Below are 12,071 nucleotides of genomic sequence, written 5' to 3'. Positions count from 1 at the left end.
CTACTTTGTGGTGGGTTAAAGAGCTCATGTATAATTTCCCACTCCTTAACCCTCCAAAGTTTCAAGTTTTCAAGCGGAAACCATTTGTCTGAGGTTTATACACAAGAATCCAGGCTTGTCAGGTCCACTTGCAGAGGCGTAATGAGAAACTTGAGTTCAGGGGAAATATCTTTGGATCTTACAGGTCACTGAGGGAATTCGCCAGATGAGATCCCTAGTCAATGCTGCCGTCTGAATGTGCTCACTCCTGCTGTCCCCAGCCCGGTGCAGAGCAGCTGGGCTGCATGCTGAGGAGGTTGCTTGAGCTGTGGGGCAAGAACTCTGTGACTTGGAGAGTTACTCACTGCATGCCACTGGAGCTGCTGGAGCAGCCTGTTGAGCACCTGTACTTCTACAGTCAAGTTTTTTCAATGGCCCAAGGTTTTCAATCCAAAGGGGTCACCAGTCTCAGAGGCATAATGGTTGGAAGGGATCCTGCAGCGTAGAGCTGGAGAGCAGGCTGTACTGTACTGTACTGTACTGGAGAGCCTGCTGTACTGGCTCCCCAAACTGGTCTTTGTGCTGCACCAAGGTGCAGGGGACAGGCCGTTCTGCGGAGGAGCCTGGGCTGTTCCCATGCTGGGCTTCTTAATTTTGCCTTCTCAAAAGTCAGTGTTTCGAGGAAAGGTTTTGGTTCTCCCCAGTTCTGTGTGCAGTTTAGGAACAGACCAAAAATAAGATCATTTTTGGGGATGTTAGGAAATTAATTTAAATAAAAATACTTTACTCTCTTCTGTGGGCTGTTGGTTACTGACTCCTTAGATCTGCACTGAGTCACAATTTCAGAGCTCTAACAAAAGATTTTTAACATGCAGCATCTGTGGTTATTGGATGTATCTGTGGTCACCTTTGGCTGATGTCTTGCGGGGTTTCTTCCCCCACACTCTTGTCTGCAGGGACACGTGTGACAATCGCATGACCTGCTCCACCAGCTCTGCCTCCAGCCTCGACACCAGTGCCCAGTTCCAGGAGAGTAATGGGCAAACGCAGAGCACCAGATGGGATGAACAGCAGAAAGTATTTGCCCTCGAGCAGGTCTGTGGTGTCTTTCGAGTGGACCTGGGACAAATGAGATCCCTTCGCCTCTTCTTTAGGTAACATATAATGGTGTGTGATATTTGTGTGAGCTCTGGATCAGTGCACCCTGGGCTCTGGAGGCAGATGGCTTCTGTGGTCCTCCTTGGAAGTCTTTCCTTAATGGTTGTCTCCAGGAAAGCAAGTGCCAGCCTTCCCAAGGAGAGCCTCTGAATCATGGTTATGGGACCTAAAGGATTTTTTTCCCTAGTAAGATAAAGGTTGCTCTTAGCTGTCTAACCAAAACTGTTTCAAATAACCTGGAGGTGTGGAAAACATCTCCATGTCTATAGTACCTTCTCCCTTGCCTGCCCCTCAGCAAGGCTTCTCGAGGGTCTTGCTGCTTTTAGCCTCTTATCTTTCAAGTTATTAAAAAATTTATTAAAAACATTTTTACTCCCTCTTTTTGCTTCTCACTCCCTGCTTCTTTAGACAATTCTGTGTGTGCCCAAGTCTGCTTAGTCCTGTTATTCTGACTTTGTGTACTGCCTTCATGTTGCTGGGGCAGAATTCTTGTGTTTTTTTCTCCAGGGAAGACAAAATGTAATTCCTTCATGTGATGGAAGGGTAAAAGAGTGCCATTACCAGGCACAAGTGGAGCTTCTTGGGGAAAATGGTCACTATAGCCATGTCACAGAATCATACAGTAGCTGAAGTTGGAAGGGACCCATAAGGATCATCGAATCCCAGAGCTGAACAGTTACTGCTGTGCCCTGTTCTAAGGGACAACTTCTTCTTCACATTTTGCTTTCCACTCTCTCTCATCTGATGTTCCCCATTCCTGCTGGGCCCCTTGTTAAGCTGGGCAATAAATGCAGCTTGTTCTCCCTTGTTGTTTTGTCCCGCAGCGATGAGGCATGCACCTGTGGACAACTGGTTGTTGCAAGCAGGGAGAGCCAGTACAAGATCTTCCATTTTCACCATGGTGGCCTGGATAAACTGTCCGAGGTGTTTCAGCAATGGAAGTACTGCACAGAGACCCATCTCAAGGACCAGGTACCTGAGCAAGGTAGCAAGGTTCATGGGGCAAAAAGGGTTTTTCCAGCAGTTTCACACTTTTTTAAGCCAGGGAAGTGTGTTGGAGAAATGAAGCAGTAAGTTCATGCCACCAAGTCAGGCAGAAAGCTTCAAGGTGTTGGATGTTTCTCAGGATGCCACTGCAAGTCAGACGTGAGGTCTCTCTTGTACTTGCTTTCCCCATCCATTCCTGTTCTGCCTGTGGAATATGGGACAAGATAATCCAGAAGACTTGCTTAGGTGGTTACTTTGCTAGACCCAACAGGTCAGCACTATGCTTTAGGCATGTAAGGTGGCTGGGAAATCTGCAGTGGTAGGTCTGAAATTCTGTCAGAGTCTTTCATCCATTTTGTGAAGCGTAGCACACTGCTTTGGAAAATGTTTTGACAAGGCATCTTGCCATATTTTGTTCAATCTACATACAAATGTGATAAGAGCTCTTTAATTATCTGTTTAAGATACTGTATGTGCTTATTAGAAACAGTGATTTTTAAATTTCCATCCTTCCCACAGAGCCCCCTGCTGCTTTTCTTATTATGGTCGCATGGGCTCACTTTTTGCATTGAACAACCTTTGATTTTTAAATTAAATGTCAGCTGCAGTCTTGCACTGGGATCATGAGTGCCCTTAGAGAGCCTGGCAGTGCAGTTCCCTGCTTGCCTAACAGCAATCCCTTTGTATATGGCCAATCATATGTAATTTATTGCAGGCATTCCTGGCAGGGTGAAGTTTTGCTGTAAGCAGCATTAATTCACTTTCAGGTCAGGGATAAGATTGGGGGAGGAATGGAAACAATTTTTTTTAAGATTAAGCTGGTTTGTGGTACTCTTTTTTAATTATTCTAACCACTGTTGCTATTGTAATGGTTCTAATTTTTAAAAAAACCAATAAACAAACAAAACACCTCTCCAAGTGCAGCGCCTCAGTGCTTAATCCTACATGAACCATGCAAAAAGGTTTTCCTGGTCTGAAAATTGCTGGGTTTCATACGCTGCTGCTATCTCTGGCTCCTGCCTCCAGTTTTTTGTTTTGGTTTCCCCCGTTCAGCAGCTTACTGATGAGAAAACATGTATGCAGTTCTCCATCCGCCGTCCCAAGCTGCCCTCCTCGGAAACCCACCCGGAGGAGAACACGTACAAGCGTCTCGACGTGGCTGCCTGGCTTCATCACCTGAATGAATCCGGACAGGTGGAAGAGGAGTACAAGCTGCAGAAGGTGAGAGGGCTGGCTGCTGCGGTTTTGATCCTTCCTCTCCTGCCACAGAGTGCGAGTGCCCAGGTAGAAGCTGCAAGAGTTTGCTTTCATGCTGGGGCAAGAACTGGGTGTTTGAGGGCATAAAGACTGGTGTATTGTGCTCGGCTGGAGGTCTTGCTGGGATTGCAGATGTGTCAGCTACAGGCAGGATGGTAGGGTGTCTCCCTGAGCGAGGAGCGTGAGCCATCTGGCTTCTGCTGCCGGTTGGAATTAGTAAACCAAAGTATCTAGTGCTAGATGTGTTTGCAAAACGCAGTGTGAACAAATCAAAGAAAGAAAAATTGAGATTACTGTATGAAATAATGCAGGGTTTCCAGGGGAGCACTGGGTCCAGGTCCTGAGAGAGAAGTTTGCAGTGAAATGCAGTGTCTCCAAGATTGGGGATTAAGCCGTGACATGAGAACAACACGTTAATCATAGAGCCTCTCCAGGGGGGGTTATTGACATTGAAATGAGCCCGATTTGTGTCTCGTCTGGGAATAGAAGGCCAGCACTTTCCCTCTAAACATGTGCAAATTGCAGGAGCTTGAATCAAGGCGTCACTTGTCAGGAAAGAACTGCAAAGCCACCGAAGCATAGTAGCGGGCAGTTTCTTGTTGCTGTTTTGGGGAATGTTAAAACTGTACCAGTCATAACTTTTGCTCCTTCTTCCAGGCCATTTTCTTTGGTGGGATTGATATTTCCATCCGTGGGGAGGTGTGGCCCTTTCTGCTGCACTACTACAGCTACGAGTCCACCTCTGAAGAGAGGGAGGCACTGAGACTGCAGAAGAGGAAAGAATACTTTGAGATCCAGGAGAAAAGGTAACAGACCAGCTTCATCCTCCCCTGCTCATCTCTCCTCAAGCCTGACGTCGCAGTCAGGTGGTAAAGGAGGAATATCAGGCACAGCTGACCTCTTGAGAGTTTGGAACTAACACTGTGTAGCTCAAGTATTATCTCACTTGGGTTCTTGAAACGGGCTCATTAATACCATGCAGGTAAGTTCTCTCACAGACAACACGACAAACTTAGCACGCTTGGTTTAGAACACAAGGTGAAATTGGGGTCTTCTATTTCTTAATAAGTGTATCTGGAGATAAAAATAGGGAAAAAGAAGGGATATCTAATTCAAGGAAGTTATTACTGCAAGAACTATATGTTGTAAACTACTGTGGGTATATTTAAGATGGTGAGGGACTAGTAGTAGTATTAATTAAGAGACGATTGGAACGAAGTGGTGAGTTCTGGCATGCCACCCACAAGGAGCATCAGAGACCAGAGTCTGACTGCTTCTGAAGTGGAGTTTTTCATGGAAAACACATCGTGTCATCCTGTTTATAACTCAGGAGGCTCCTTCTAGTAGTCAATTTGGACAGAAAATCTGCAGTTCTGGACAGACCTGCTGGTCTGTTTTTCAGGTGATGACAAAACTCTCTACAGGAATAGGTTTTCTCTGCAAACTAAAGCTGAAATAGGGCTTTTTGTTCCTTGTGGAAATCATATTCCTCTCTTGGCAACATACTCCTGCTGCTGCTCGATTTTCAGGCTTTCGATGACTCCGGATGAACAGAAGGATTTTTGCCGTAAAGTACAGTTCACGGTAGATAAAGATGTTGTGAGGACTGACCGCAGCAACCAGTTCTTTCGAGGGGAGAACAACCCAAATGTGGAAACTATGAGGTGAAGTGTTTGATGCTACTGGTCCAAACAACGTGTCCTACTGAATGTATAGAAAACTTGGTAAGCCCCCCGGCCAAGGCTGCCTAGGTCGCTGCCTTGGGAACGCTGGGGAGCACCATGCGTACAGTGACCGGTACCAAGTCATGCAAAAACAAGGACTTCCTCCCCAGTGCTTTCACTGCTGCTTTAGTCGTTTACTTCTTGATATAATAACCCTGCTCCCATCACCTTGCTTCCCTGCACTCACAGGCACAGAAGATGTGTGAGCTTTCTGTGGCAGTGGGAGGGTCATGGATGCTGTGGCAAGCTTATGGGTCTGTGGTTTCTTCTGACAGGATGGAGGACAAGTATACCAGAGTCTGTTTCGTGGGGGTGTGACTTGTAAATGTGTGCCTGCAAAACAGTTGGATTTCATCTAGCAGTATGGCTTAGAGCCTCATGGGTGTGTAAGCATCATCACTCTTTTCCCATGGGCCCTTCATTTCTGTCCTCTTAGTCTTTTTAAATTTTTGTTTTCATTTTGTATTTTGGTGTCTGTGTATGCAAAACCTTCTCCTGGAGTTTATTGCACTGGACTGATGTTTGCAGCAGGGTTTATCTGTATGTGTTAAAGCGCCTTACCATAGGGTGTCTTTGTACTTGAGATGAACTGTGTTGCTTGTTGCTACTGCACTGCTCCCAGTGGGCTGCACTGCAGCTGGAAAACAGGAGCCTAAGGAGCATTGTTCAAATCCATTGTCTTAGGCTGCTGAGTGCTGTTCAGAGTTCCCATCCATCCAAAAGCCTCTTTGGATTGATGCAAAACGTTGTCATCCTAAAAAAATGAGAGTTCCAGTTAGGTATAGTGTCAGTGTATCTTTGTTATGCTTCTAGATACAGTTGTTTTAGCAAAAGCGATTCTGTGGGATGCAACATGCTGCAGAGGTGTTCAAAAGTTCACAAGCATCCGGGTGCAACTGCAGGTTAATCTTCTGGATGGCAGGAGTGATCTGTTGCTCTTTTACACTTCACCTGACTTAGCCTGTCGGGTGGGAGTTGGGGGAGGAGGGAAGGGACACTGGGCTCAGCTGTGACTTGCCCTCTCTGTCTCACTTCTCCATTTGCATCTCTTCTCCAGGAGGATCTTGCTGAACTATGCAATATTTAACCCAACAATTGGATACTCCCAGGGGATGTCTGACCTGGTTGCCCCACTCCTGACAGAGGTCCTAGATGAGTCGGATACTTTCTGGTGCTTTGTAGGATTGATGCAGAACACAATCTTCATCAGCTCACCCCGGGATGAGGATATGGAGAAACAGCTGGTGAGGCTGAATGCTGAGCTCCCTTTATCCCTGTCTTCTCTCCCCAGTCAAATTAGAAGAATACCATAAAGCAGTTACCTGAGCTGTTGGGTTCCACCATGCTGAATCACACTAAAGCCACAAAATACCTGGTGGATAAAATTGATCCTGAGTGATTGGGGCACTCCAGAGGCAGTTATAACCAATAAATTGTTCAAGTAAAGTTACCCTGGCTCTGCTAAAGGGTGCTGGTTCAAGGAACCTTTTATGATCAAATGTGTCCAGAGGCTGCTTGCTTTTTCTTTGCACTTCTCTCAGGCAGTGAAGACTCACTGGTTCATTTTTGACCTGGTTCTGGAGCATTTGGTGTGAACAATGTGGAGGAGTTGACTGAGCTGTAGCCCTCTTCTTTGTGGTGTTTTTTTTTTTAAGTTCTTAACAATTTTAATAGCTTTTTTAAATTATGTCCAAATGAAAAGCCTTAAACATCTGACAGAGTTTCTTAAAATAGGGTGATCTTGTTTAAAAATTGGAACTTTTTAGATTTTAACATGAATATCAACTGTTTTCTGGTTAAAATCCTGAAAAATCCATTCTAAATCTGAACAATCCTGCCTGGATCATGATGGCACCAATTTAAACTTATGGTGGAAACCTCATGGGAGGCTGCTGGTGAGGTGCAGTTAGTTAACGTACAGATTTATGCACTGTAATGTGCCTGTATAGTCAGGCTTTCCAAAATCACTTCCATATTGCTCAGCCTCTACTGAAATGAAATATTACCAGAGATAGCTATGTCCTTTCTTTTCTCTAGTTTTTAAGGCTCTAGCTGCTTTCCTCAGCCTGAATCTCTCCCCTTCTTTCTTTTCACAATGTAGCTGTCATGGGATTTTCTTTCCACCCATCATCCTTCCTTGTGAAACAGCTGCCGTGGCCTGTGAGCCCTGGCCTTTAATGATAGATCCAAGTGTGCTCCTGGCTGTGCTGTAATAAACAGGCCAGCAGGCTGGAGCTCTTTGTGAGAGGAGAGAGCTGTGGCAAGCTCTGCAGGAGCCCCGGTCTGGCACACAGTGCGGGGCTCCCGGGGATGGCAGGTGAGGGCAGTGCGGGTCCTTGTGCACAAGGCAGCGGCTCAGTTCAGAGCATCTTTTCCAGATGTACCTGCGAGAGCTGCTACGGCTCATGCACCCACGCTTCTACCAGCACCTTTCTTCCTTGGGAGAGGATGGCCTGCAGATGCTTTTCTGTCACCGTTGGATTCTCCTCTGTTTTAAACGTGAATTTCCAGATGCTGAGGCTTTGCGCATGTGGGAAGCGTGCTGGGCTCACTATCAGGTTAGACAGCTGGCGATGGGCACAGCACGCACGGGGCAGCAGCATGTTCGTTGCTGAATCCTCACCATCTCAGCAAGCATTGCAGAATTTCCATAAAGGCTCTTACTAGCAAAGTATCTAAAATGAGTAGGTGTTACAGAGGGTCTGTAACTACCAAAGACATTTATGTATGTAGCAGGAGGATGGAGGCCTGCCTCTCCTACTTGAGGGTGTCTGGGCTTCAGAATGAGGTTTTTTTCAGAAAGTGCTGAACATGCACTTCTGAAGTTCAGACTTCTCTTACACAGCTAGAAAATGTCTTCCCAAAAATCACTAGAGTGCTTTGAAAGCTGTGGTGCAAACCTTGCTGCCACACTGTAAAGGGAAGAGGGTTTGATTCAGCGTGGTTCAGAATTCACCAGTAACACACGTTTGGTATAGCACTAAGCAAAACTGGAGGGAGCAAAATATCTCACTAAGAACATGCTTGTGGAGGTGGGGAAGTTAAGTCAGACCTCTGCCTCCACCTGCTGTACTCCAGCCCCTGTTTTCTCATTGCAGACTGACTATTTCCACCTCTTTATCTGTGTGGCCATCGTGGTGATTTATGGGGATGATGTCATTGAACAGCAGCTGGCCACCGACCAGATGCTGCTGCATTTTGGCAACCTGGCTATGCACATGAACGGAGAACTTGTACTCAGGAAGGTAAATGCCCGTGGGCTGATGTGGGCTGAGTCTTAGGTCCAAGAAATGAGTCAGAACATTGAGAAAATCAGGGACAGATGCTTCATAGAATCATAGAATCGTTTAGGTTGGAAAAGACCTTCACCATCATTGTGTCCAACCGTAAACCTACCACTGACAAGTCATCACTAAACTGTCTTTCGCAGATCCTATAGGCCCTACTTGTCTGGAGCCTGGGAGGGTAGGATGCTGCTGTTTGCCTGGAAACGAGTTTTGCAGAAAGAAGAAGTAGTTGTAGAGTGCTTGGGAGTGTAGAGTGGTTGGGATGGCCCTTGCACACACACAGGAACATGGCAGACAGCTGTTCATCTTTGTGCTACGGTCCCCAGTCCATCTCAGGCAGGGAGTGACTGCAGGCTGTGGGATGCGCCGCAGCGTGTGGCAGCTGCTGTGACCTGGCAGCGTTCCCAGTGCCTCAGTTAACCTTCAGGTTTGTGTTCAGGAGGGATGCTCCTTTGCTGAAGCTTTGGCTTTTCTAAGGTAGCTAAGTGGGAGGACGGGACAGGAGGCCCCTGCTATCTCTGCTCTCCATGTTCGTCCCCTGGTGAGGAGTGAACGACTCTCTCTCTCTCTCCCATCTAGGCGAGGAGTCTGCTCTATCAGTTCCACCTGTTACCCTGCATCCCTTGCAGCCTGCATGACCTGTGCAAGCTGTGTGGGACAGGAATGTGGGACAGCGGCTTCATCCCTGCTGTGGAGTGCTCTGGCCATCACCTGGAGTCTGAGAGCTGCCCGTATGGGGGACTGGTGGAAGTATCTTCTCCTAAACCAGGAAGCGAAGGCAAGAGAGGCTTGAAAACACGGGACGTCTTTGCTTTCCGAAAATAGCTGTAGAGGAACAGGGTGTGACAGCGGAAGCAGGAAGGGCAGGAAGGATGTGCACAGGAAAAAATGTTGAAGACAAAAATGGAGGGATAGCTTGTCAAGACTCCTGGGAAGACTGAAAGGTGGAGAATGGAAGAAGAATTAAATCACTCTACAAGGGAAGCGAATTCCAGTGCACTGGTGGTGGAACCTGAACAAAATGCATCAAACCAGGAACAGTTTTTGCACGTGTTTGGATTTGATTTTGTTAGAAACATGCTTTTTCTAGATCTTAACAAGGACTTTTTATTCTGCCTCTGGGATTGGACTGGTTAGCAACCAGAACTTTGTCACTTGCTGATGAGAAATGAGAACACTAAAGAGAGCCAAGTACAACCAGCAGCATTTGTGGGTCAGGTGGAAGAAGCAGAGCTGTGGCCAGACCTTTCTCTGCGATGGCGCTTCATCCAGAGCATACCACACACACACACCCTCTGCTTCAACCAAAACGTACAGCTTAGTGGCTTCTCTCTAAAGCCATAAAGACCATTTTAATTATAATCTGCCAAAAATAAAACTGCAGACTGGGGATTGAAGGGAAGGTATCTATTGGCAAGGAAGAACTGGTCACCTAAAGGTCTTGTCTCTTGCCTTTTTTTATACAGCATACTTGCTGGCATGATTTTTTTTCCATTTGTACAGAAAGTGTACAGCCACAGTTCTTAAAGCACTGCTTTGCTGTAGTCAGGGTATTTCACAGACACCTTTTGAAGTTTACTTCTTCATGACATTACAGCAAAGCTGTTTATGCTGACAACTACAGGCTTCAGACACTTGTTTATGGAAGTCTGTTGTTTGCAGTATGTTTCCCATTGTGTTTCCTTTGGCCCTTCTCAATTACTATAAACTGTCCTTACCTGTCTTTGCCATAGGCTGTAGCACATACACTCCAAGTGGGCTTTAGGCTCTTCAGTTGGTGCCAGTAGTGCACCCTCTTCCCCATCCCAAAGTGAAACTTCGTTGCAGTCATTTTTGCTGAGCTCCATCTCTGGTAAAGGTTTCCCTTGAAGTATTTTTGAAAGGACAGCATGTTTCTCCTCTTGTCTTCTATAAAATTTGCCAACTAGAAGTGGAGCTGGGGTCTTGAGCACAGCTCTGTTGCCAAATGTCCTTACCAAATTCAGTGGCATCAGAAGGTGTGTCCCGAGCCAGCATTTGTGCCAAACAGAGCCAGGGGAGTAGTTTCCTTCTTAGAAGGAAAAAGGAGACAAGGTGACAGTGGGCTGTGCCAGCTTTGCTGCATCCCTCTGCATGGAATGTGAAGTCTTGCAGCCTTTCCTGGTTGTCACACTCCCTGTCACTCCCAACCACACTGCTTCTCTTACACAGCTGTCTTCGTCTGATGGGGGGGAAGTCCATGCTCACTTTTCAGCTTTGCCTATCAGGCATGCTTGTGCTATTAGCACATGTGGAAAACTCCATTTCCTCCTGCATAGTGCTGCAGCAGATACCTGCATCTGACAAGCAAAGTTCTCTATAAAAATTTTTCTGCAAGGCCTTACCTACAGCCTGTTCTGGAGTCCACGTGCCCCATACCTGCTGGGAAGTAAGGCCGGCAACTGGGATGCTTTGTGTGAAACCAACACAAACCAAGGGCATGCTGTATTCCTCAGGGGAAGAAGACTTGACCCTACGCAGGCACTATGCCAAAGACTGGCTGTGGTGTGGCAGAAGGACAGTTTGGCTCCTGATTTGTGTGCCTTTAATTCAGAGGATGAAAACCTTCCCCTTGATGAGAGCAATGGTGAAGCCTACTGCATATTGCACACCTCCAAAACAGCCCAGCTTCAAGAGGTGCTGAGGCTGCAAGGCTGCAGGTGCATGCTGGGGTTGTAGGGGGTGACACCTTGCATAAGGGCTGGTGGCTGCTTTGTTGCAAAAACAGGGAGTTCTTTGAGGTTTATGATGTTTCACTGAATAATAAAAGTTTGTGTGAGGCATTTGTGTGGTACGTTGCTCTACAGGCTGGGTGCCATACCTTATAGTCGGGGGATAGCACTTGGCTAGACACTGTCCCCACAGCCTGAGCCATTCCTTTTGCAGCCCTGCAAAGAGATATGCTGGGTGCTGGGTCTGTGTTGCTCTCCCCAGGCTCTGCTGATTTCAGCCTGGGGAGATGTGGCCACACTTGACGTGTTCATCTAGACACAAGCTGTAAGCAGCGGTGGCTGAATTAGGGTCGGAAAACCCACGTCAGAAAATGCCAGAAGCATCTTCCCAGCTTGGTGGCACACGGGCAGGTGCCAGTTCCCCATAGGGACAGCAGGAGCCAGGCGCTGTCACCTGCCTCCTTGTGCAGGATGGGCATCACCACCTGGCCTGTGCACCACTGTGGGCTCATCTAGCAGCGCCAGAGCAGCCGGGTGCCTCCTTGGGAGCCCTGCGCCAGGAGCGGCCAGCATGAGGGCAGCTCTGCCAGGCTCTGCGTGCTGGGCACGGGGCAGGCAGACCCCACCTTGGGTCACTGGCTGCTTGCAGCAGACTGGGAGGCACCAACACCACCAACAAAAAGATCCGGAGCTGTTTTTGCTGCAGCAGTGGTTCCCAGCCAGTAAAAGACAATAGGAAGAGATGAAGTGGATAATTTTGAGCATTATTTTTCCGCTATTAAAATGTCATTCAGCAATGTGGAAATCACTCAGGATTTGTTTAGTTATAGACTCAGCACTGCAGTTTTCCAGCACATGGAAAAAGCTGTTCTTTCTGTTTGAAATGATGCTCAGCCACATGGGATTGTATTGCCAGGAGTGGCGTGCCACCCCTTGGCCAGCTCTCCTGTGCCTGGTGTCCCCTGCGGGTCCTGCTGCTGGCAGATTTC

The 12,071-nt window shown here is 47.3% G+C and overlaps 1 protein-coding gene across 10 annotated transcripts in view; it reads left to right on the top strand.

Moving 5' to 3' along the window:
* TBC1D16 (TBC1 domain family member 16) overlaps positions 1–11,193 on the top strand; it is a 33,701-nt gene extending 22,508 nt beyond the window's left edge. For 8 of the 10 annotated variants that reach the window (XM_056339542.1, XM_056339571.1, XM_056339578.1 and 5 more), the window contains 9 exons: positions 936–1,133; positions 1,962–2,109; positions 3,178–3,345; positions 4,039–4,187; positions 4,911–5,045; positions 6,163–6,349; positions 7,484–7,663; positions 8,204–8,350; positions 8,972–11,193. In XM_056339542.1, the coding sequence (XP_056195517.1) occupies positions 936–1,133; positions 1,962–2,109; positions 3,178–3,345; positions 4,039–4,187; positions 4,911–5,045; positions 6,163–6,349; positions 7,484–7,663; positions 8,204–8,350; positions 8,972–9,217 (1,558 nt within the window). In that variant the 3' untranslated portion in view covers positions 9,218–11,193. The remainder of the gene's footprint in view (positions 1–935; positions 1,134–1,961; positions 2,110–3,177; positions 3,346–4,038; positions 4,188–4,910; positions 5,046–6,162; positions 6,350–7,483; positions 7,664–8,203; positions 8,351–8,971) is intronic. The other 2 variants (XM_056339598.1, XM_056339608.1) reach the window with 2 other exon arrangements.
* Positions 11,194–12,071: the final 878 nt, after the last annotated feature.

Source organism: Falco biarmicus, chromosome 1 (assembly GCF_023638135.1).
Source record: "Falco biarmicus isolate bFalBia1 chromosome 1, bFalBia1.pri, whole genome shotgun sequence".
Lineage (NCBI taxonomy): Eukaryota > Metazoa > Chordata > Aves > Falconiformes > Falconidae > Falco > Falco biarmicus.
The sequence above is the reverse complement of the archived record's forward strand: the minus strand, read 5'-3'. Positions and strand labels throughout refer to the sequence as shown.